Genomic DNA, 24421 nt, shown 5'->3' on the forward strand with positions numbered 1-24421 from the left:
TTGATGGGCTTGGTAATTGGAATACATGGCTTCATCGTCACACTTTGCCTTTGATCTACTTGGTTTACCGCTACATATCCTAATGAATTCACTTTTTAGTTTAGTTTCAAGAGCCGAGCCCGCACCGACCAGCCATCCCCGCACATTAACACCATCCTACACACACTAGGGACAATTTACAATTATACTAAGCCAATGAACCTACGAACCTGTTTGTCTTTTAACAAAAAAAAAAATTTTTTTAATTAGCCTGAGTGGACATGTTTTCAGTATTCACTATTTGTTGTTAGTGTCTATCCAGCAAAACTTCAGAGGTACAAAACAAAAGTCGTCAATGCAATGCATGTGTGAATGGCCCTGTAATCCACTCTATGATCTTTGCTATAAAGGATGTGAGAAGTACTCTTCATTTACTAGCCTTGGGGCTAAGCTCAATTCTTAAGTTATGTCTGGTCCTTATGCACTTTGATTCAATCCTTGAAGACACAGGGAACTGCAGACGCTGGAATCTTGAGCAAAACATAAAGCGCTGAAGGAACTTGGCAGGTTAGACAGCAACTGTGGAGGGAATAGACAGGCAACATTTCACTCTGAATAAACAACCCAGCCTGAAACGATGCATGTCCATTCCCTCCACGGAAGCTGCCTAACTTGCTGAGTTCCCCCAACATTTAGTGTTTTGTTTCATTCCTTGACTTCCATTGTCAAAAATCGCGTCCTTCATAGTTAGTGGATTTGCACAGAAATGATTAGTACGGGTGGCGGGGGTTATGGGTAGAAGGCAGGAGAATTTTATTAGGAAGGAGAGATAGAACAGCCATGATTGAATGGTGGCGTAGACTTGATGGGCCGAATGGCCTAATTCTGCTCCTATTAACATTAAATAATGATTTGTAAATATTCAAAGATAGACAAAAATACTGGAAAAACTCAGCAGGTGAGGCAGCATCTATGGAGAGAAGGAATTGGCGACGCTTCAGGTCGAGACCCTTCAGAAATAATCAAGGTCATTGCTGTTTGCTAGGGTCCCCAGTGCCTGTTCATCGAAACGGGCCATTAATATCTTGCCGAGCTAATTTATAGTGAGTTGCAGTAATTGAGTCACTTGAAAACTTCTGCCCTGATCTCTCTCACACTTCATGGAGATGCTGACAGACATTTGATGACTGGATTCTACAAATATCAACATTTGGCTTTAATTAAAGAGCATCATTTTTTTATAACCGTCACATACTGGGAAAATACCGTGGCTATTCACCGTATCTATGCCTCTAATGATTTTATGTAACTCCGTAAGGTCACCGCTCGGCCTCCTACGCACTCAAGGATAAAAAAGACCCAGTTTACGAAGCCTCTCCTTGTAACTCAAGCCTTGCACGCCTAGCAGCAATCTCGTAAATCTATTTTTGCATCCTTTCGCGTTTAATGACATCTTATTCCATAACAGTGCAACCAGAACTGTACACAATGCTCCAAATGTGGTCAGTTTCAGTTTAGTTTATTGTCAGTGTATCGAGGTACAGTGTAAAGCTTTTATTGCATGCTATCCAGTCAGCAGAAAGACAATACATGATTACAATCGGGCCATTTACAATGTATAGAGTATGTGTAGGAAGGAACTGCAGATGCTGGTTTAATCAGAAGATAGACACAAAATGCTGGAGTAACTCGGCGGGACAGGCAGCATAGCATCTCTGGAGAGAAGGGTTGGTTGATGTTTTAGGTCGAGGCCCTTCTTCAGACTGAAGGTCACGGGAAAGAGATACGAGAGATATAGACGATGATGTAGAGTGATATAGAACAAATGAATGAAAGATATGGAAAAAAATAACAATGATAAAGGAAACTGGGCAGTGTTTGCTGGGTGAGAACGAAAAGCTAGTATGACTTTGGTGGGGGAGTGATGGCTATAGAGGGAATGTCGCGTTAATTCATCTCATCTCATATTTCACTTGGGCAGCTTACAACCCAAGGGGTATGAATATTGATTTCTCACTTCAGGTAGCCCCAGCATTCCCTCTCTCTCCATCGCTCCCCCACCAAATTTGTGTTTAGCCTCACTCTGCCAATGCAGGAGACCGAGGACAGAAAGGTCAGTGTAGGAATGGGAAGGAGAATTAGAGTGTTTAGCAACCGGGAAATCAGGTAGGTCCAGGTGGACTAAGTGAAGGTGTTCAGCGAAACGATCGCCCAGTCTGCGTTTGGTCTCGCCGATGTATAAGAGTCCACATATTGAACGACGGACACAGTACGTGAGATTGGAGGAGGTGCAATTGAACCTCTGCCTAACCTGAAAGGACTGTCGGGGTCCCTGGACAGAGTCGAAGGAGGAGGAAAAGGGACAGGTGTTGCATTTCCTGCGGTTGCAGAAGAAGATATCTGGGTAGTGGGTGGTTTGGGTGGGAAGGGATGAGTTAACCAGGGAGTTGCGGAGGTAACAGTCTCTGCTGAAGGCGGAAAGGGGTGGAGATGGGAAGATAATGATGAAGGAAGAACGTTTAGTACAAGGTAAACCCCGCAAAGTCTGATCAAGAATTATCCGAGGGTCACCAAAGGGTTAGTCTTACCAATGTCCTATACAGATTTAACATGATTTCCCAACTTCTGTACTCAATACCCTAACCAGTGAAGGCAAGCCTTCTTCACCACCCTGTCCACCTCAATGGTCAAATGGTTCTTTATTATCATGTGTACCAAGGTATAGTGAAATTTTTTTTTGCATACAGATCAGTGAGATTGTTACCGTACACAAGTACAACCCCCCATTAAGTGTAGAATAGAGAGAAACAGACCACTGAGACCATATGCAAGAGTCGCCTGGTATTAGCACCATTTCCCAAAGTCCCAGCTGCAGCTGGTCATGATGGCCCATTGTAGCCGTCACCATGATCCCGATCATCCTGCAAACCGCATCCGTCTCCTCGCCCACCCACTGAACAAGAGTCTCAACCCGAGACGTCACCCATTCCTTTTCTCCTAAGATGTCCCTCCCGAGTTACTCCAGCATTTTGTGTCTATCTTCAGTGCAAACCAGCCACTGCAGTTCCTTCCTCCGCCTTCACCCTTCGTGCTCTGTCGCATCTTTCATGTAACTATGTTTCTGCACACATAATTGCCCTTGTTCTACAGCATTCCCTCGGGCACTGTCACTAATCATACAAGTTCTTCTCTGGTTTGTCTTGCCAAAAATACAAAACTTAAATTCCATCTGTCATTCTTCAGCCCGTCGGCACAGTAGATCAACATTCTATTGAAAACATTTCCTTCTTCATGCCCACTGCACCACCATCTGCTTGCTTACGAAGCATGCCATCTATGTTTGCATCCAAATCATGAATATAAATAACAAACAATTGTGGACCCTGTCCCAGTCCCTGTGTGTACCACTTGGTGTACACTTGTGTACCACTTGTTACAGGCCTTCTTGCTGCACTGTTTTTTTGCACAATTTTCCAAGTGCAGTCTAACCAGTGGGAGGTAACGTTGCCACCTTTGCAAAGTTGTTTGGAAGGAATAGTAGTCGTGGCAGTTAGTGGGCATGTAATGAATATTAGCGTTGATACTATTTCTTGATTTGGGTTTGGGCAAGGGATCACGTGCAAGTGAGAACAGATATTTTGTCAATGTACTATGTACGTGCATACACAAATGTGTGGTCAGGATCTAACCCAGGTCTCTGGCGGTGTAAGGCAGCAACTCTACCGCTGCGCCACCGTGCTGCCCATTGTGAGTAGCGCACAAAGAACTTGCAAATGGATATAGATAGGTGAAGTGAATGGGGGAAAAGTTGACATACAGAAGACCATGTAAGGAAAAATGCGAGGTTATACACTTTGGAAACTCCCCGTTGGATTGCAACCTTGTCGTGGTCGGGGAGCTTGTGTGTCTCAGTGACCCCTAGAGCTATGCCAGCGGGAGATTCCTCTCCTGTTAGGGTCTCTCATGCTGGACAGGTCGAAGGGCACGACGAAGAGCGATCCACTGGTCCTCCAGGTTGGAGGTTGAGCACAGGGCTAACCACCCTGTCTCGTAAAACAAATATGTTACGGAAACAGCAACTGAAGGAATCAACACTACTGGGCATGATGGACTTCCAGGGCTATCGAAAGATGCTAGGATGAATGTCAATGGTGAATGCCGAAGAAAACCAGACAGCATCCCAAGAATAGCCCTGCACTGGACACCGGAAGGGAAAAGGAAAAGAGGGAGACCCAAAACTACCTGGCGTCGAACTGTAGAGGAGGAAATGAAAACAATGGACCTGACCTGGGGTAGTGTCCAGAAGCTAGCCCAGAACAGACAGTGGAGGACCTTCCTTGCTGCCCTATTTGCCAGGAGGCATAATAGGCAATAAGTAAGTAAGTACACTTTGGAAGGAAGAATGTGAAATTATTTTTTTTTCTTACTCTGTAGAGTGAGACCTCAAAATGTCATGTTTCTGAAGGATTCAGGGGTACGTGAAATACCAAAAGAGAGCACGCAGGCATAACGATTGATTGAGTAAACTAATGAGTAGGAAGGAACTGCAGAAACTGGTTTAAACCGAAGATCGACACAAAATGCTGGAGTAACTCAGGGGGTCAAGCAACATCTCTGAGAAAAAAAGGAATAGGTGATATTTCAGGGTGGATGGAGATCCTTCTTCAGACACGAATCACCTATTCCTTTTCGCCAGTGATGCTGCCTGACCCGCTGAATGATTTCAGCTTTTTGTGTCACACGTAAATATCCCTGTTCTACTGCATTCCTTCAAGCCGCACCACTTCCCAAACACATTCTTCTCAACTGCTGCACCCGCTGAGTTTCCCCAGCAATTTTGTGTACCTTCGATATTCCAGCATCTGCAGTTCCCTTTTGAACACATTCTTCTCGGGTTCGTCTTGCAGTTGCTCTACCTTGTTTCCATGAACTTAACATTCTAAATTTGAATCATTATAAGTTTGTTTGGACAGTGCTTTGGCAGTTGCCAATATCATTTCCACCTGAAAATGGTATTTTCTAACTTTTGTCTTTTTGTAAAACTGGTAGATATTAAGATCATTTTAATATTTCACCAAGTTATTCATAAGTTCGTATGTCGTAGAAGTAGGCCCTTTGGCCCATCACGTATACTACACCATTCAATCATGGCTGGTCCATCTTTCCCTCTCAACCCCATTCTCCTGCATTCTCCCCATAACCCTTGACACTTATGTGCATTCCTCCCTCAATCCTTTCAGGATTTGAATTGCCACTCACTATCTTAAAAAAATCGTACAACTTTCAATATGTTTTATATTTTTTAGTAAATATCCTTGTGGATTCCCCATTTCTGTAAGCACTACCATCTGAAAGGAGCAATACATGAAAGTGCCACATTTATTAGAGATACAGCGTGGAAACAGGCCCTTTGGCCCACCGAGTTTACGCCGACCAACAATCCCCATACACTCATTCTATCCTACACACTAGGGACGATTTATAGAAGCCAGTGAACCTACAAACCTGCACGTCTTTGGAATGTGCTATCTGTACGGAGTTTGTACCTTCTCCCTGTGACCTGCGTGGGTTTTCTCCAAGATGTTCGGTTTCCCCCCAAAATTCCAAAGACGTACAGGTTTGTAGGTTAATTGGCTTGGTATAAATGTAAATTTGTCCCTAGTGTGTGCAGGATAGTGTTAATATGCGGGGATCGTTGGTCGGCGCGGACTCGGTGGGCCGAAGGGCTTGTTTCTGCGTTGTATCTCTAAATTAAAACTAAACTTAAACCAATGAATAAACAGTCTACCACTGTGCCAACGTGCCACCCTAACACGAGGCACAGAAAATTCTTCTCCCAAATTTCTTAACATTTGGACTTGAAATTCTTCTCCCAACTTTGGTTCTTTGTCGTGACTGGCTTTAGGTCTTGAATCAGCGCTATCGAAATATAGTCACCACAGGAATTTCAGACGCTCAGGAAAATGTCTTGCTGCTATCGTCGAGAGGGCAATTAGCATAAATGATGGCTACGCCCTTTTGGTATGAAACACTTGCAACCACATTCAGCCAGAAGTGCTGGGTGCATGATCCAAGGTGGCCTGTTCCTGGAGTCTCAATATTACAGAAATCTATCATCAGCCTTTTTGATTTTCACATGTTTCATCCAGAAACTCAATATAGCAAAAAATAATGGCTGCTCTCATAATTCCCCACTTTGAGGCTGTAGTCCTATGTACAAGAACTATTGGGCCTGTCCCACAGGCTGTTTTTAGGCGACTGTCATAGTCGTAGCAGGTTGCCAAGAATACGGCGACTGGCCCCCCTTCAACATAAAATTTGAAATAGAATCATACTTTAACAACAAAAAAAACGAAGTCGGCACCAGCAACAACCTATGTCATCCTGGCGACAACCTACGTCAACACCTATACCTAAGTGGGACAGGGGCATAACAGCGTCTCATGCCAACAGTGCAAAACAACATCCAGAGTGGGAAATTAACTAGCTGTGTCTTGTTCACAAAAAACTTAACCAAACCAATTTAGTCAATTGCTGCCCCATCAATCAGCTCAGTGCTCATACTTGATGCAGAGTTTACACCTTGAATCTTACCAGGTCAAACTTCATCAGGGTTTCTTGACACCGCTCTCAGCTATGGACACAAGGACTGTGACAAGTGGTGTGCCACAGTGATTGGTACGGGATAGAGTGGATGTTCCCACGAGTGCCAGAGTCTAGAACAAGGGGTCATTGTCCCAGAATTAAAGGGCGTTCCTTTAGGAAGGAGATCAGGAGGAATTTCTTTGGTCAGAGGGTGGTGAATCTGTGGAATTCATTGCCACAAATGGCTTTGGAGGACATCATTTGGGTGTTTTTAAGGCAGAGATAGATAGATTTATGTTTGGTACGGGTGTCAGGGGTTATGGGGAGAAGGCAGGAGAAAGGGGTTTAAGAGGGAGAGATAGTTCAGCCATGATTGAATGGCAGAGCAGACTTGATGGGCCGAATGGCCTGCTCCTATCACTTGTGAACTTATGGATCCACTCGTATTATTCATATTAATGATTTGGAAGAGAATGTTTCTTAAACGTTGGAATAGTAGGAGTCGAGGAAGGAAACAAAAGAGTACTGGAAATGCCCAGCGGGTCAGGCAGAATCTGTAGGGAGTGAAACTGTTTCATTCGAATGTTTTTTTTTTTTAAGAGTCTCAGTTAGTCACACCAGTTTCTCATTCTCACCCAGCAAACGGCTAACAATGGCCTTATTTATCATCGTTACTTTTTTGCATATCTTTCATTCATTTGTTCTATATCTCTCTACATCACCATCTATATCTCTCGTTTCCCTTTCCCATGACTCTGTCTGAAGAAGGGTCCAGACCCGAAATGTCACCCATTCCTTCATTCCAGAGATGCTGCCTGAGTTACCTCATCATTTTGTGTCTATCTTCAGAGCTCTAGGTAGAGCATCACTCAGCACTATGATGGTGGGGGACGTACTAGTCGAGATGGAGTTGCCTTTGGAGTGCATCTTTGTGTGTGTTGATGTTTTGGAGATCTCTGATGCTGGCTGGTAGGATATTCCAATCCCTTGCTGTCTTGAAGAAAAACGAGTAAGAAAGTGCTAATGAAGTGCCGTGTGGAATGAAATAATTTCCATGTTGGTAACTTCTGGTTGACATGCCAATGGGTGCTTGGGTTAACTGGATGTGGGCCTCCATATTTAAATCAATAGTGGTATTCTTGATCTTGTGGAATGGTGTCAGTCTGATGAACCTGCGACGAGTAGTAGGTGGATGAAATTTAAGGTCCTTTATCATGTTGGAGACTGAGCTCTGCCACTTGTGGTTATTAGATATGAACCTTGCTGCTGTGTTTTGCACTGTCTGGATCTTATTGATGTTCCCTTCAGTGAGAGGATCCCACACGGAGTAGCAATATTCAACATGTGGACATACAAGGCTGTTATATGCTTGGATCTTAACTTCTTTGGGTGCATTTTGCAGATTTAGAAAGCCAATGACACTACAGGTACACAACCTTTTATCCGAAAGCCTTGGGACCAGACACTTCTCGAATTTCGGAATTTTTCGGATTTCGGAATGGAAGATTTTTAGCGTAGATTAGGTAGGTAGCGCGGGCGGCTTGAAAAGTCTGGAGCGGCTGCCTCCTCCCCGAAGACTGGGGAATCATTGCTTAAATGTTAGTCAGTTAGTTTGGAGGGATTTTATGTGGTGGGGGGGGGTGAAGGGGGAAACTTTAATTCTTAGTCCCCTACCTGGTCGGAGAGGCGGGGAGCGGGCAATGCCTTACCGGGTCGTCGTGCAGTAAGCTCCGGAGCGCTGTGGCCGCCGACTCCCAACATCGCGGAGCTGGGGCTGCGGGCGTCCGGCCGCGGGCGGCGCCGGTTGGAGCTCCGACGCTGGCGAACTCTACCCCTGGCTGCGCGGCGCTCCAAATCCAGCGCGGCCCGCGGCCGGATGCCCGCAGCCCCAGTTCCGCGATGTTGGGAGTCAGCGGCCACAGCGCTGGGATACCAGCGGGGAGCGGGCAATGCCTTAAACAGGTCGCCGTGCGGTAAGCTCCGGAGCGCTCTGGCCGCCGACTCCCAACATCGCGGAGCTGGGGCTGCGGGCGGGCGGCGCTGGATTTGGAGCGCCGCGCAGCCAGGGGTAGAGTTGCCGGGGTCGGAGCTACAACCGGCGCCGCCCGCGGCCGGACGCCCGCAGCCCCAGCTCCGCGATGTTGGGAGTCGGCGGCCACAGCGCTCCGGAGCTTACTGCACGGCGACCCGGTAAGGCATTGCCCGCTCCCCGCCTCTCCGACCAGGTAGGGGACTAAGAATTAAAGTTTCCCCCTTCACCCCCCCCCCCCCCTTCACATAAAAGCCCTCCAAACTAACTGACTAACATTTAAGCAATGATTTACAGATGTTTAAGTGTCTCCCCGGTCTCCGGGGAGGAGGCAGCCGCTACAGTAGTACAGACCTGGGTTGACCGTGGGTCGTTTCGGGTCAAGTTTGGCGCCAAACGCGAGCTTTGGTGTGCAGACGACATCCTGGAAAAAATGTCCGGTTTTCGGAGCTTTTCGGTTTCCGGAATTTCGGATAAAAGGTTGTGCACCTGTACTAGCTTTGGCTGTTGCCCCTTCCACATGCTTGTTCAATTTGCTGGTTTACACCGAAGACAGACCGTATTAGACCTCCATGTGGTTGGCTGGGATTTTTCTTGTTCTTGTTTTTGTTTGATATGGGAAACTGGAAATCAACCAGCATACATCGTATCTTGCTTTACCTGCAACAATGTCAGTGAAGTAAATCTCATTAGTTTAACATTTTGTAAGCTTTGGTAGTTCTTCTTGTCAGTCACCTCCTTTGTTCTGAACCATGTACAAATTTTTCCAGTTTCTCAATAGTGCATGACTATCGGTGGATACAATCTTAACGCTCAGGACTATATTAAGATTCCAATCTTTCCACAAATCACCCAGATACTTCCTGCTTTGTGGAAAAAAATTTTTGAGAAGGAAATTTGATGTCATAATTTGTAGTTTGACTTCTGCATTAAATTTTTTTGTTTGAAAATTAAGAATCTTGCCGTATGTCTGTATGTATGTATATATATGTGTGTGTGTATATATATGTACATATATATGTGTACATACACACACACACACACACACACACACACACACACACACACACAGATATATATATATATATATATATATATATATATATATAATAGACTAAGTGGGACTCGTTGGGTCCCAGCATCACACGGGAGGGCTGTTCACCAACGCAATATTCCACCTCTCCACCAATTCCAATATCGCTCGCCAGTGGAGTGGGGGGGGTTTCCAGAGGGCTAGTATAGACATTGTGGGCCGAATAGATTCTTGGGCTGGCAGCCAACTGTTGCAACAATTTTAAAAGCCAAGCCAAGGCAAACAATTTGGCTGCAGCCACCCAACAACCAAAATTCATTTTGTGAACACAAACCTTTTTTAAAAGGCGATGCAAACAATTGGGCAGCAGCCACCTGACAACCAAAATTCATTTTGTGAACACAAACCTTTTTAAAAAGGCGAGGCAAACAATTGGGCAGCAGCCACCTGACAACCAAAATTCATTTTGTGAACACAAACTTTAAAAAAAGGCGAGGCAAACAATTGGGCAGCAGCCACTTTACAGCCGCATCGAGGGGACTCACCGTGGAGTAGACGTGCGTTCAGTGTTATTCGCAGCTCAGAGATCCGTGACCCTCTCGCTTCCTGGGTCTGGCAGAGACTGAGTGAGGGACTAAACCTCCTGGTTTTATAGTCCCTCCCCCTGCCGCCAGCGGGGGCAGCAGAGAGAATGGCGAATTTAAAAAAAAAAACATTAATATCTCTCTGATTTTTCATCGATGGAAAAAATCCTCCAGTCACGGAAGGCGGAAGGGGGCTCTGACCGAGGTGGCCAAAAATGACGGCCGTAGATGGCAGCGTTCTCTCGGAAATCGCAGCACAGTGGGCCAAAAGCGGTCAAGATCAGACTTTTAGTAATATGATGATAGATACCATTTGTGGTTTCCCTGCCACCATTACTTCATGGGCACTGATTTTATCCTGAGTTATTTGGTGTGTCACTTTTTGGTAATGTTCCCTGGGTTAATCTAAGTCCAGCAGAAGCAGCAACCAAGGCAAGTAGTGGAGAACATGAAGATAGACACATAATTGTGCAGTAACTCAGCGGCTCAGCATCTCTGGAGAAAAGGAGTAGGTCACGTTTCGGGTCAAGACCCTTCTTCAGAGAGTCAGGGGAATGGGAAACTTAGTTTAGGTTAGAGATACAGTGCGGAAACAGGACCTTTGGCCCACCAAGTTCACGCCGACCAGCGATCCCTGCACACTAACACTATCCTACACACACTAGGGACAATTACAATTACACCAAGCCAATTAATCTACAAGCCTGTACGTCTTTGGAATGTGGGAGGAAACCAGAGGTGCCAGATAAAACCTACGCAGGCCACGGGGAGAGCGTACAAACTCCACACAGACAGGGAGTTTGTAGTCAGGATCGAACCCAGGTCTCTGGCCCTGTAAAAAAGGCTGCAACTCTACCGCTGCGCCACTGTGCCACGCCAATTTTTACTGAAGTATTTTGTGTGTTGCTTTTTGGTCGTCTTCATTGGGTTAATCTTAATCCATTTACAGCAGCAAGTAGTGGAAAACATGGTATTGTGTTAATCTGGTAGAAAGCCAAGTATTAATAGATTGGTCTTTGTACAATCAGTAACAGATTGAATGTGAGTGCTAAAGTACAAATCAGATAGGGTTCAGCCTTGTATCATCACACCAGAGTTCTTTCTTGGTCTCGCTCTCGCTCTCTCTCACACCACTTTTTAAAAAAAACACTTCTAAAAATTAGTTAATCACCTTTTTCAATGAATGGCCATTCCAACGTGACTTTGAGAGCATGCAACTGAATAAAAATGTTCATTCTAAAATTTGACCTTGTCGATCTCAAGTGGCAATTGTGAACAGATTAACTTTTTTCCATAGCAGTCACCAATATAAAATGGTTTTAACGGTAATCGCACAGAACAGTTATGCTTGCAAGGTAGACAAAAATGCTGGAGAAACTCAGCGGGTGCAGCAGTATCTATGGAGCGAAGGAAATAGGCAACGTTTCGGCCCAAAACGTTGCCTATTTCCTATTTCCTAAAGGGCTTTGGCCCGAAACGTTGCCTATTTCCTTCAAGTTCAAGTTCAAGTTCGTTTATTGTCATGTGTCCCTGTATAGGACAATGAAATTCTTGCTTTGCTTAAGCACACAGAAAATAGGAGGCATTTACTACAAAACAGATAAATGTGTCCATATACCATGATATAAATATATACACACATGAATAAATAAACTGGTAGTGCAAATAACAGAAAGTGGTTGCTAATAATCAGAGTTTTGTCCGAGCCAGGTTTAATAGCCTGATGGCTGAGGGGAAGTAGCTATTCCTGAACCTGGTTGTTGCAGTCTTCAGGCTCCTGTACCTTCTACCTGAATGCAGCAGGGAGATGAGTGTGTGGCCAGGATGGTGTGGGTCTTTGATGATACTGCCAGCCTTTTTGAGGCAGCGACTGCGATAAATCCCCTCGATGGAAGGAAGGTCAGAGCCGATGATGGACTGGGCAGTGTTTACTACTTTTTGTAGTCTTTTCCTCTCCAGGGCGCTCAAATTTCCGAACCAAGCCACGATGCAACCGGTCAGCATGCTCTCGACTGTGCACCTGTAGAAGTTAGAGAGAGTCTTCCTTGACAATCCGACTCTCCGAAATCTTCTCAGGAAGTAGAGGCGCTGATGAGCTTTTTTGATAATTGCGTTAGTGTTCTCGGACCAGGAAAGATCTTCAGAGATGTGCACCCCCAGGAATTTGAAGTTCTTGACCCTTTCAACCATCGACCCGTTGATATAAATGGGGCTGTGGGTCCCCCTCCTACTCCTTCCAAAGTCCACAATCAGTTCCTTGGTTTTGCTGGTGTTCAGGGCCAGGTTATTCGCTCCATAGATGCTGCTGCACCTGCTGAGTTTCTCCAGCATTTTTGTCTACCTTCGATTTTCCAGCATCTGCAGTTCCTTCTTAAACAGTTATGCTTGCAAAATGGTTGGACAAAGACCAGAGATGAAAAGACAAAAGCCAGTGAGATAAGGGGAGACATGAAATGTGAAACCAGAAGAATTAACATAGTTGGCAGGAGAAAGGGAGAAGTGGACAACTGTGGCTTCATTAAGTAAAAGTATGAGACAAGGATCTGCGGATACTGGTTAACCTGTTCAGTGCCGCCCCCGAGTATACTTGGGTCATGGCTAATAGTGGGGAAAAAAACTTGGTAGTGAACAGGTTAATTAAAAAAGACGCAAAGGTAGTCCTTGAAGTGGCACTGCTTTGGCCTTCTGCATTATAGAATTTGCTATGCTGAGAATGCCATTTTAATGCACGTTAAACACAGTTGCGACTTCAGTGTCAGATGCTGCCATTTCAACTCACTTATCACTTATCAATATTACAGACGTATTGATCCTGTTAGAGGTGCAATGCGGAAATAGGCCCTTCAGCCCACTGAGTCCACGCCAGCCAGCGATCACCCCATACATGAGCACTAGCCGACACACTAGGGACAATTTACGGTATACAAAAGCCAATTAACCTACAAACCTGTCATTCTTTGGAGTGTGGGAGGAAACCGGAGCACCCGGAGAAAACCAACGCAGTCGCAGGGAGAACATACAAAGTCCGTGCAGACAGTGTATGTATCAGGATCGAACCCGGGTCTCCGATGCTATAAGGCAACAATTCTGCCGCTGCGCCTCCCTGCCGCCCATTATGCCTCTCTAAGTGTAGAACTCGCTGTAAGATTTTATGAAGTGTTCTTGTGCACAATATCTTGCCAACTGGTACATAAATGTCATTTGACAATCTGTGTTACAGACTCTTTGTAAGATTGGCTCGAAACCTCTTGATCTGCAGCAAATGTGATTCTGAAGAATTTACTAGAGGGGATTGCAATGCCAAATACTTCGGTTTAGTTTAAAGATACAGCGCAGAAACAGGCCCTTCGAACCGAATCCGCACCGACCAGCGATCCCCACACATTTACACTATCCTACACACTAGGGACAATTTTACATTTATACCAAGCCAATTAACCTAAAACCCTGTACGTCTTTTAGAGTGTGGGTGGAAACTGAAGATCTCGGAGAAAACCCACGCAGGTCACGTGGAGAACTTACAAACTCCGTACAGACAGCACCCGTTATCAGGATCGAACCCGGGTCTCTGGCGCTGCAAGGCAGCAACTCTACCGCTGCACCACCATGCGGCCCCTAAATAATTATTCTGCTGCGTAGACAATGTTGGTGACATCTGAATTATGACTGGCGACTAATCCTGTGCTTTGTTGCAGCTAACGTTCTTACCACAGATCACTTAGATCTTTGGTTCTTACACAGTAAATCTCAGTTTCACACAAAACAACTGCAGTGATTATTTTGTCAGACGTCCAGTATTAAATGCTATCTGTGACCTTTGGAAATGAGGAAATGTAGGTTACGCAATTCTTTAATTGGATGACTCCTTATCCTTTGTGACTTTGACTTACTGCAGCTTTGATTAATTAAACAATCTTTGGAAACAAGTAAAGTGAAGTGTGACTCAGCTGCATTCCCTCGGCATGTGATGAATTTAAAGAAACAAGTCACGAAACTAGCTAAAATCGTCATGACATTAACAGTCATGAAATATGGTTCCTATTCTTTGTTCATTAGCAATTGCCCAGTTTGAATGATTCATAACCAATTGTTTTGTGTACAGGAAGACTGTTCCAAAAACATGTATGACTCCATTCAGTTCTCGACAAGTCTTTCCACATTTTCCAATAAAAGTTTGATTTGAGAAAACGCACAGCAAGAGACAGGAATAGACTTTCCAGACCCCCAGCCTGTTCTGAGAAACTGTGATAGTTTACAGCTTTTACACTGCTCATTGTGGCTTGCAGTCTGCTGGTGGAAGAGGCAACACTAGATTGAAATTCAATATTGACAATGCTGGTGTTGCAGTATATTTTTACCTTCTGCTCTGATTAAGAGGAGGCCATTTGGCCCACATGAGACTCTGCCAACTATCAGTGCAATTCCTTTCATGCACTTGTTCACAGAGTCTTCCAGTGTGGAAATAGGCCCTTCGGCCCAACTTGCCCACACCGGCCAACATGACCCTAGCTACACTATCCCCACCTGCCTGTGTTAGGCCCATATCCCTCTAAACCTGTCCTATCTATGTACCTATCCAAATGTTTCTTAAACATTGCGATAGTACCTGCCTCTGGCAGCTTGTTCCATACACCTTGCACCCTTTGTGTGGAAAAAGTTACCCCTCGAGTTCCTATTAAATCTTTCCCCCCTCACCTTAAACCTAAGGTTAATCCGCTCGTTCTCGATTCCCCTACTCTGGGCAAGAGACTTTGTGCATCTACCCGATCTATTCCTCTCATGATTTTGTACATCTCTATAAAGTCACCCTCATCTGCCTGTGCTCCAAGGAATAGAGTCCTGGCCTGCTCAACCTCGCCCTATAGCTCAGCCATTCGAGTTCTGGCAACATCCTTGTAAATCTCTGCACCCTTTCCAGCTTGCCAACACCTTTCCTATAACACGGTGCCCAAAACTGAACTCAAGACCCTAAACGCGGCCTCGACAACGTCTTGCCTCAGAATTAAAGGAATTAAGGCACCAATAAATGTTTAACAGTGAAACTAATAAGGATGTATAATATTGTAATGCTGGAAATAGCAGCCTGTTTTCCTACAAGCGGGTGATGTGTCAGTGATCGGAGGATGTCAAGATTTTGTGGGAAAATGTTGCTGGGCACTTGTTTCCAATAATTTTCCACACAGGATCTGGCACAAAGTTAGTGAATCCAATGGGAATTTCCATTGATGTTGGCTGAAGCTACTCTGTACCTTTAATGGATCAAAGCTCTCAAACTTCCTGGTAGTAAAATTTGGGAAACTGAAAGAGAACATTTTTTTTCTAAATGAGTCAGTTAACAAAGGTGATGACTGGCAAGGTCATGCAGATTTTATTAGCCCGTGTGCCTCATGCATCTGTATTTCCTTCCTCATTTTGTTTGGGAATAGTGACAGAAATTTTCCAAGTGTTTCCCCCCCCCCCCCCCCCCAACAGCTATGTTCATAGTTACTCCAGCTTTTTGTGTCTATCTTCGGTTTAAGCCAGCATCTGCCGTTCCCTCCCGCATATGTTCATAAGCATGTCCTGCATACCAATGTAATTGCTGTTTTAAATTCCATCAATTCTTGCTAGCCATTATATTGATGAGTGCTTATTCATTAAAATGGCCCTCCCTTCTAGTCATACTTGCACAATGTGTGCCCAATTCGTTTTTTATCTTGGGCATTTTAAACTGACTGGTATTTCTTCGGAATTTCTAAACTGCCGCAATTATTCAGCATGTCACTGAATCCTACTCAGCCCTACAGATCTAGTCTGGTCATGTGCCATGTGGAAGATTGGCACAGCGGTAGAGTTGATGCCTTCCAGCCAGGGGCGGAAAACCAGGGGGGGGGGGCCAGAGGGGACACGTCCCCCCCATGTTTTGAGAGGTGGGGGACATCCCCCCAAGCTTTTGTGATCCCGATTTTAAAATCTCCGTTTTTAACGCTGGATTGAGCCTCCGAAGCCTCGCGCGTGTGTGAGTGTGCGCGTGGCCGCCAAAAAATTGTGTCCCCCGTCCCCTCCATGTTTTGATAGCGAGTTCCGTTCTTGCTTCCAGCGCCAGAGACCCCGGTTTGATCCAGACTACAGGTGCTGTCTGTTCGGAGTTTATAGGTTCTCCCTTTGTCTGTGTGGGTTTTCACCGGATGATCTGGTTTCCTCCCATATTCCAAAGACGTGCAGGTTTGTAGGTTAATTGGCTTCTGTAAATTATCTCTAGTGTGTAGGATAATACTAGTATATGGGAGATCGCAGACTCGGTGGGCCGAAGGGATGCCTGTATCCACGATGTATCTAAAATAAAATAAACTAAGGAGAATACATTTACCATCCTGATCACTATCTTTTGGGGTTTCTTGTCAAATTTTCAACAACTGCAATATTTCTGGATGTTTTCAAGAGAGAGTTAGATAGAATTCTTAAAGATAACAGAGTCAAGGGATATGGCGAGAAGGCAGGAACGGGATACTGATTGTAGATGATCAGCCGTGATCACATTGAATGGCGGTGCTGGCTCAAAGGGCAAAATGGCCTAATCCTGCACCTATTGTCTATTGTCTATTGTCAGACAGTTGCAGTAAATGGTTAGGAAGACAAGCATATCGGAAGCAATCTAAATGAGTTTCACTTGGCTAATTCAAGGGGTGAGAGGGCTGACCGATCGCATGCGATTAAAGGAATTGGTTCCACTTTCTTCAGAGTATTCGAGAATGAATGGTGACCTCAGTTTAGTTTATTGTTACGTGTACCGAGGTACAGTGAAAAGCTTTTGTTGCATGCTATCCAGTCGGCAGAAAGACAATGCATGATTACAATCGAGCCATTTACAGAGTATAGATACATGATAAGGAAATAATGTTTAGTGCCAGGTAAAAAGTCTGATCAAGGAAACTTCGAGGGTCACCAAAGAGGTAGATAGTAGTTCAGCACTGATCTCTGGTTGTGGTAGGATGATTCAGTTGCCGGATAACAGCTGGCAAAAAACTGTCCCTGAATCTGGAGCATGTGCATCTTCACACTTCTAATAAATCTTATGCCCGATGGGAAATGGGAGAAGAGGGAGTGGCCAGGGTGCGACTCATCCTTGATTATGCTGCTAGCCTTGGCAAGGCAGCGTGAAGTATAAATGGATTGAATAGAAGGGAGAATAAATGGAGGCAACAATCTGAAGAAGGTTCTCAACCTGAAACGTCACCCATTCCTTCTCTCCAGAGATGCTGCCTGTCCCGCTGAGTTGCTCCAGCATTTTGTGTGTACCTTCAATAGAAGAGAGGCTGGTTTGTGTGATTGTCTGGGCTTTGTCCACTATTCACTGCAATTTCTTGCGGTCTTGGATGGAGCTGTACGCAAACCAAGATGCGATGCATCCCGATAAAATGATTTCTATGGTGCATCTGTGGAAGTTGGTGAGAGTTATAGGGGACATGACAAACTTCCTAAGTCTGCAAAAGAAGTAGAGGCGTTGGTGTGCTTTCTTGGTCGTTGCTTCAATGTGGGTGGTCCAGGAGAAGTTGTTGGTAATATTGATTCCGAGGAATTTGACGTTTTCAACCATCTCTGCTTATTGAAATGGGGTGTAAACTACCCAAGCGAAATATGAGGTGCTGCTCCTCCAATTTATGGTGGGACTCACTCTGGCCATGGAGCAGGCCCAGGACAGAAAGGTCAGGTTCAGAATGGGAGGGGGAGTTGAAGTGCTGAGCCACCGGGAGATCAGTTTTGGTATTGCGAACCGAGCGGAGGTGTTGGGTGAAGCGATCGCCAAGCCTACGCTTAGTCTCACCGATGTAGAGCAGTTGACACCTAGAGCAGAGGATGTAATAGATGAAGTTTGAGGAGGTGCAGGTGAACCTCTGCCGCACCTGGAAAGACTGCTTAGGTCCTTGGATGGAGTCAAGGGGGGAGGTAAAGCGGCAAGTGTAAGCATATTTCGCTTGGGTAGTTTACACCCCAGCGGTATGAACATTGACTTCTCCAATTTCAGGTAGTTCTTGCTTTCTCCCTCTTTCCCCTCCCCTTCCCAGCTCTCCCACAACCCACTGTCTCCGCCTCTTCCTTTCTTCTTCCCACCCCCACATCAGTCTGAAGAAGGGTCTCGACCTAAAATGTCACCTATTCCTTCGCTCCATAGATGCTCCCTCACCCGCTGAGTTTCTCCAGCAATTTATCTATCTCCAGTTGTTTGTTTTCTTTTGCTGTAGATTCCAGCATCTGCAGCCTCGTGCTTATCGATATGCCTTTTTTCGTAAGGGTGTCAGGTTTCATGGGGAGAAGGCAGGAGAATGAGGTTGAGAGGGGAAAAATAGATAAGCCAGTTTATGGCAAACTTCCATACTTCCAATGCAATTCTCCACGTTCTTTTTTTCTTATTTTGTGATTAAATTTGTCCTGAATTGCATTGAATTACATGGAGACATAATCAAGTCTCAAATTGAGTATAGAATTTGGGTGGTCATGTTGCAGTTGTATAGGACGTTGGTGAGGCCGCATCTAGAGTATTGTTTTCAGTTCTGGGCACCATGTTACAGGAAAGATGTTGTCAAGCTGGAAAGGGTTCAGAGCGGATTCATAAGGATGTTGCGAGGACTAGAGGGACTGAGCTATAGGGAGAGGTTGAGTTGACTGGTACTCTATTTCTTGGAGCGCAGGAGGATGAGGGGGTGAGCTTATGGAGATGTATAAAATCATGAGAGGAATAGGTCGGGTAGATGCACTGGGTCTCTTGCCCATAGTAGGTGAATTGAGAATCGGTTTAAGGTGAAAGGGAAAAAAATTAATAGGAATCTGAGGGGTAACTTTTTTACACAAAGCGTGGTGGGTGTATGGAACAAGCTGTCAGATGTGGTAGTTGAGGCTGGGGCTATCCCGATGTTTAAGAAACTGTTAGACCGGTACATGGAGAGGACAGGTTTTGAGGGATATGGGCCAAACGAAGGCAGGTGGGACTAGTGTAGCAGGGATAAGTTGGCCGGTGTGGGCAAGTTGGGCCAAAAGGCCTGTTTCTGCACTGTCTCACTCTATGACGAAGAAAATGTTCCAATATTCTGGAGCTGAAATGTGGCATGGAGTTGGTGGAACAGTTGAGATCTGCCACCCGTCGCATTCAGCAGATAGCCAGTTGCTCACCACTAACAGTAATGTAATAGTGTAATTTACATTGGACTTTCCACCCACTGGACACTTCCCAACAAATTCTGTGAAATTTATAAATGGAGCTCGCAATGTTGGTGACAGCTTCTTATTTTTGGTTCTTAATGGTGGCAGTTAAATTCAAGTGGCAGTGTGAGTGGAAGAAAGGAAAGCAGAGAAGATTAAAGGATAGACAAAAATGCTGCAGTAACTCAGCGGGACAGGCAGCGTCTCTGATAGGAGGAATGGGTGACGTTTCGGGTCGAGATCCTTCAAACGTCACTCATTCCTTCTCTCCAGAGATGCTGCCTGTCCCGCTGAGCTACTCCAGCATTTTGTGTCTTTCTTCGGTGTAAACCAGCATCTGCAGTTTATTCCTACACAAGATTAAAGGGTGGCCTTGTTACATTCCCTATTGTTCCCTCCTAATATCTTCACGCATACTCACACGCACACACAGTGTAATGATTCATTCCTGTTAGTATTTAACAGTTCATTTACAGTGTAAAATTTTCCATCTCCAGACCAGCCATTCAAGTCGAGCACATATTGTGGGTGTTGAATGGAATTACTGCTGATGGAAACTATGTGCAGAACCAATGATAACACAGCTGCCAAGCCACATCAGCTGTTTTTTCCATCTTCCCATGCAGAGCCAATGCTGATTAGCATAGATATCTTGGCCGAGTGCTGATGTCACTACTTTCCATTCGAAGTTCATTTTTGTCCTAGTTGGAACTTGCTGGTTTTTTTTGTGTAAGAATCTGCTGCCTCACACTGTAAATCTCCTGAGGGCAATCGCTCGCTTCTGTATAAATAAAGAGCCATCCACGGCAGCCTTGTAATTCATAACAAGTGCAACAGCAGCCTCGGACTATATTACAGTTGTTCAAAACAGCCACCTCTCGGAGAGACCATGCATTTGCAAAGCCTTAATTGCAACGTTATTCTGATCGCTTGTTTGCCTGACAGTGAAGTCTTCACAGATAGTGATTTAAAGGTAAGAATTTTTACCTCTTTTTTTTTCTCCAAGAAAACACCTCCAGACTGATAATCCAGTTCTAATTTATTGTGGTGGTCTGGGCCTCGTTTGACTGACCCCAATGATACAAGTGGTGTTAAGAATGTTTGGCATTTAGCTTGTGTGGCACGTGTTAATTTAGTGTGTACTTCTGTTGGGAACTGATATTAGCAATGTGTTAATCAATTGATCACTTAATACTCTGCACACTGATGTGAAATGAAGACTTAGCTACACATTTTGATGCTGTGTTGGCAAATTATTTTCCGGTGGTCCTGTGAACCTTGTATTATCATGCACTTTAAGGAAAAGATGGATTTGTACAGAAATGGTGAATACTGCCTTGTGCAGGGGGGGGGGGGGGGGGGAGGGGGGGGGGGGGGAGGGGGGGAGGGGGTGAGGGTGATGGGGGGGGAGGAGGGGGGGGGGGGGAGGAGGGGGGGGGGTGAGGGAGATGGGGGGAGGGGGGGGGGGGGCTGTGGTATAAAAACAAGATAGTATGTTTTTTTCCCCGAAATTTAGGCACACTATTGCGATGGACTAATGAACACAATTTCCTGGAATATCTTCCTAAAATTGTGAATATTTGAATTTCCCAATAGACAGTGCAGCTGCATCTCAAGATACTTTCCAGGAAGAAGCTTGTCTTCATTAACAGGTCACGTGTTACCTACTTCCATTCAAAGAAAATCCCATAATGTACTCGAGTTGATACGTGTCTGAAGACGTGTACCAGTTGAGATTTATGAATGGATTTCCTTAATAAATCTAAAAATAACTTGTAGATTTACTGTACTCTGGTATTTAAATGTAAATTTACGGTGAGAGTGGAAAGATTTTAATAGGAGCCTGAGGGGCAGATTTTCCACTCGGGGAATGATGGGCATATGGAACGAGCTGCCAGAGGAGGTAGTTGGGGAAGGTACCATAACAACGTTTAACAAACTTTTGATTGACGCAAAATACTGGAGTAACTCGGTGAGACAGTGAGCATCTCTGGATGGAGGGAATAGGTGATGCTTCGGGTCGAGACCCTTCTTCCATCTCCATCTGAATCGTCACCCATTCCTTCTCTCCAGAGATGCTGCCTGTCACGCTGAGTCACTCTAGCATTCCTTGTCTATCTTCAGTGTAAACCAGCATCTGCAGTTCCTTCAGACACATTTAATAGACTTTTGGGCAGGTACATGGATAGGAAAGGTTTAGGGGGATATGGGTCAACGGTGGGCAGGTAGATTCAGTATCAAAGTCAACATGGGCAAGTTGGGCCAAAAGGTCTGTTTTCATACTCTATGACTTTATCTCTAAAATAAGTAAAAAATAAAAATAGCACCTGCTTGGCCTAAAAGTTTGAACCCAGCCACAACCTGAAGAATTTTTATTTCACTTGATGCATTGTGTGTTGATATTGATTTCAAGTTCATTCCTGTGTCAGTTCCTGTGAACAATTATTCATCTTATTATTGTGTTGTTTGGGAGGGGAACAATTTTCATTTGCAAATAAAACCCAGATGTTCTAATGACTAAAAATTGTCATTTTGGTCTTAACATTCGGCTACACTAGGTCAAAGTGTGCAATAGAACATAATCAGGCAGGAGAGAAGGCAGGTACAGGATACAGAGTTGGATGATCAGCCATGATCATATTGAATGGTGGTGCAGGCTCGAAGGGCCGAATGGCCTACTCCTGCACCTATTTTCTATGTATCTATGTTACTATGTACCAACATTTTTTATTTTTTTTGTGACATACTGGGTAAATCACTCATTGAATGGAGGTGGGGAACAGAAGAAGATTAAGACATTCAGTTCCTTGTACCTGCACCACCACTCAATAGAATCACGGCTGATCTTTTTTATTTCATTGCTGCTTTGTTGCATTAACCCCATATCCTTAAATTTCCTTAATATCCAATAATCTATCAGTCACTCTCTTGAATGTTCCTGGTAACTAAACCTTCACAGCAGCTTGGGTATTCGAAGAGCTCACTACTCTTTGGGTCAAGACCAATTTCCCCATCTCTGACCCCTTGTTCTGCAGCTACATGATTCCTAATTCAAGACCACCAGAAATGGGCCGATGGGCCTGTTTTTTGTGCTGTATGACTGATTATACAATAAGGTGATTTTGTGAGCGCGTGCTTTGGGAGACCAGCAGTCTGCTGTCAGGCCTGCAGGCATCTTCTGGGTGGGATGTGGAGAGGATGTTTCCACTATTGGGAGAGTCTAGAATCAGAGGTCGTGGCTTCAGAATTAAAGTACGTTCCTTTAGGAAGTAGATGGGGAGGAATTTCTTTGGTCTGAGGGTGGTGAATCTTTGGAATTAATTGTCGCAGAAGGCTGTGGAGGCTGTCAATGGATATTTTTAAGGCATAGATAGATAGTTGATTATCATGGGTATGGGGAGAAGGCAGGGGAATGGGGTTAGGATGGAGGTACATACATCATCCATAATTGAATGGTGTAGTAGACTTGATGGGCCAAATGGCCTAATTCTGCTCCTATCATTTATGAACATGAAAGCGGCATTTCTGCTTCACTTCATTCCGTACATGCCCACCCTACACTTCCCTGAGCTACTACAATCAAGGGCTGGATCAAGCTGAGCATCGCTGGGAACACTGAACAGACTCACTTAGAAAGAGAAGTTGCCCGGCAGCCACAATCACATGCCTACTCACTCTCCCATCAATAGACACAAAGTGCTGGGGTAACTCGGCAGGTCAGGCAGCATCTCGAGAGAAAAAAGGATAGGTAATGTTTCGGGTCGGGACACTTCTTCAGACTGACGTCAGCCATCGTTTTTCTCCAGAGATGCTGCCTGACCCGCTGAGTTGCTCCAGCACTTTGTAGCTATCTCCGGTATATACCAGCATCTGCAGTTCCTTCCTACACACTCCCGTCACGCCTGTTTCAGTGTTCATCTCCCATGTGGTTTTTGTTCTTCAATACCAACTTACGGACAGTTTGGGTTACGGACAGTTCTCTGGAGCGGAACCCTGTTGTAACCTGGGGACTTTGAGACAGTTTCTTCCCAGCTGATATCAGGCAACTGAATCATCCCGCCACAACCAGAGAGCAGCGCTTAACTACTATCTACCTCATTAGTGACCCTCGGACTATCCTTGATTGGACTTTACCGACTTTACCTTGCACCAAACATTATTCCCTTATCATGTATCTGGACACTAAATGGCTTGATTGTAATCATGTATATTGTCTTTCCGCCGACTGGATAGCATGCAGCAAAAGCTTTTCACTGTACCTCGGTACATGTGACAATAAACTAAACTGCACTCATTGGATTGAATGCTGCAGACTTGGACAGTCGGGAATGAAGTGTAGTGTGACTGAGTGAATGGTCTTGGATTGGAAAGATGGCTCTGGAAGAGTCTTAGCTGCTGCCTTTGTCCAACAGGCGCAAGGCTGTTGCAACCTCCACGGACAGGCAGGGATTGCAGGGAGGATTAGCGAAATGACTACTGCAACGTGGTACAGTGACCATCCCAGTCAGGAGAGTGATAGGGAATTTGGTGATGACAGGGAAGTGTAACGTCACTCTAGCCCTGAAGGCTGTGGTGTCTCAACCATCTGCACCGGGCTGAAGAACTCTTTGGGAAGTGACGTGGGCCGTGGGGAAGCTGGTGTAGGAGGGAACTGCAAATGCTGGCTTACACCGTAGGTGAACGCAAAATGCTGGAGTAGCAGGCAGCATCTCTGGAAAGAACGAATTGGTGAAGTTTCGGGTGGAGACCCTTCTGGCAGGTTTGACGTGGGCTAAGGGGGAATGAGAGAGAGGTGTGTCGGGTCCTGCTGAGGGAATGTGAGCCGAATGGACAAGCGACCTCAACCGTGGCCTGTCCATTCCCTCCACAGATGCTGCCTGACCTGCTGAGTTGCTCAAGCACCTGGTCTTTAGGCCACGGAATTTGAGCAAGCACTCCAAATTCCATAGAGGAACCACAAAGGTAATAATCACTGGGTTACTCCTTGAGCCACTGAAATTATTACAAGGTCGGAGAGTTGAATGTTTAGCTCAA

The 24421-nt window shown here is 45.1% G+C and overlaps 1 protein-coding gene across 2 annotated transcripts in view; it reads left to right on the forward strand.

Moving 5' to 3' along the window:
* rcan1 (regulator of calcineurin 1) overlaps positions 1 to 24421 on the forward strand; it is an 86260-nt gene that overhangs the window by 42793 nt on the left and 19046 nt on the right. Inside the window, exon 1 of one of the 2 annotated variants that reach the window (XM_033032409.1) lies at positions 20011 to 20360. The exons of the other annotated variant lie outside the window; for it this stretch is intronic. Within the exon in view, the coding sequence (XP_032888300.1) occupies positions 20277 to 20360 (84 nt within the window). The 5' untranslated portion in view covers positions 20011 to 20276. Of the gene's footprint in view, positions 1 to 20010; positions 20361 to 24421 lie in introns of those variants that run through there. 2 annotated transcript variants of the gene reach the window in all.

Source organism: Amblyraja radiata, chromosome 14 (assembly GCF_010909765.2).
Source record: "Amblyraja radiata isolate CabotCenter1 chromosome 14, sAmbRad1.1.pri, whole genome shotgun sequence".
Taxonomy (NCBI): Eukaryota; Metazoa; Chordata; class Chondrichthyes; order Rajiformes; family Rajidae; genus Amblyraja; species Amblyraja radiata.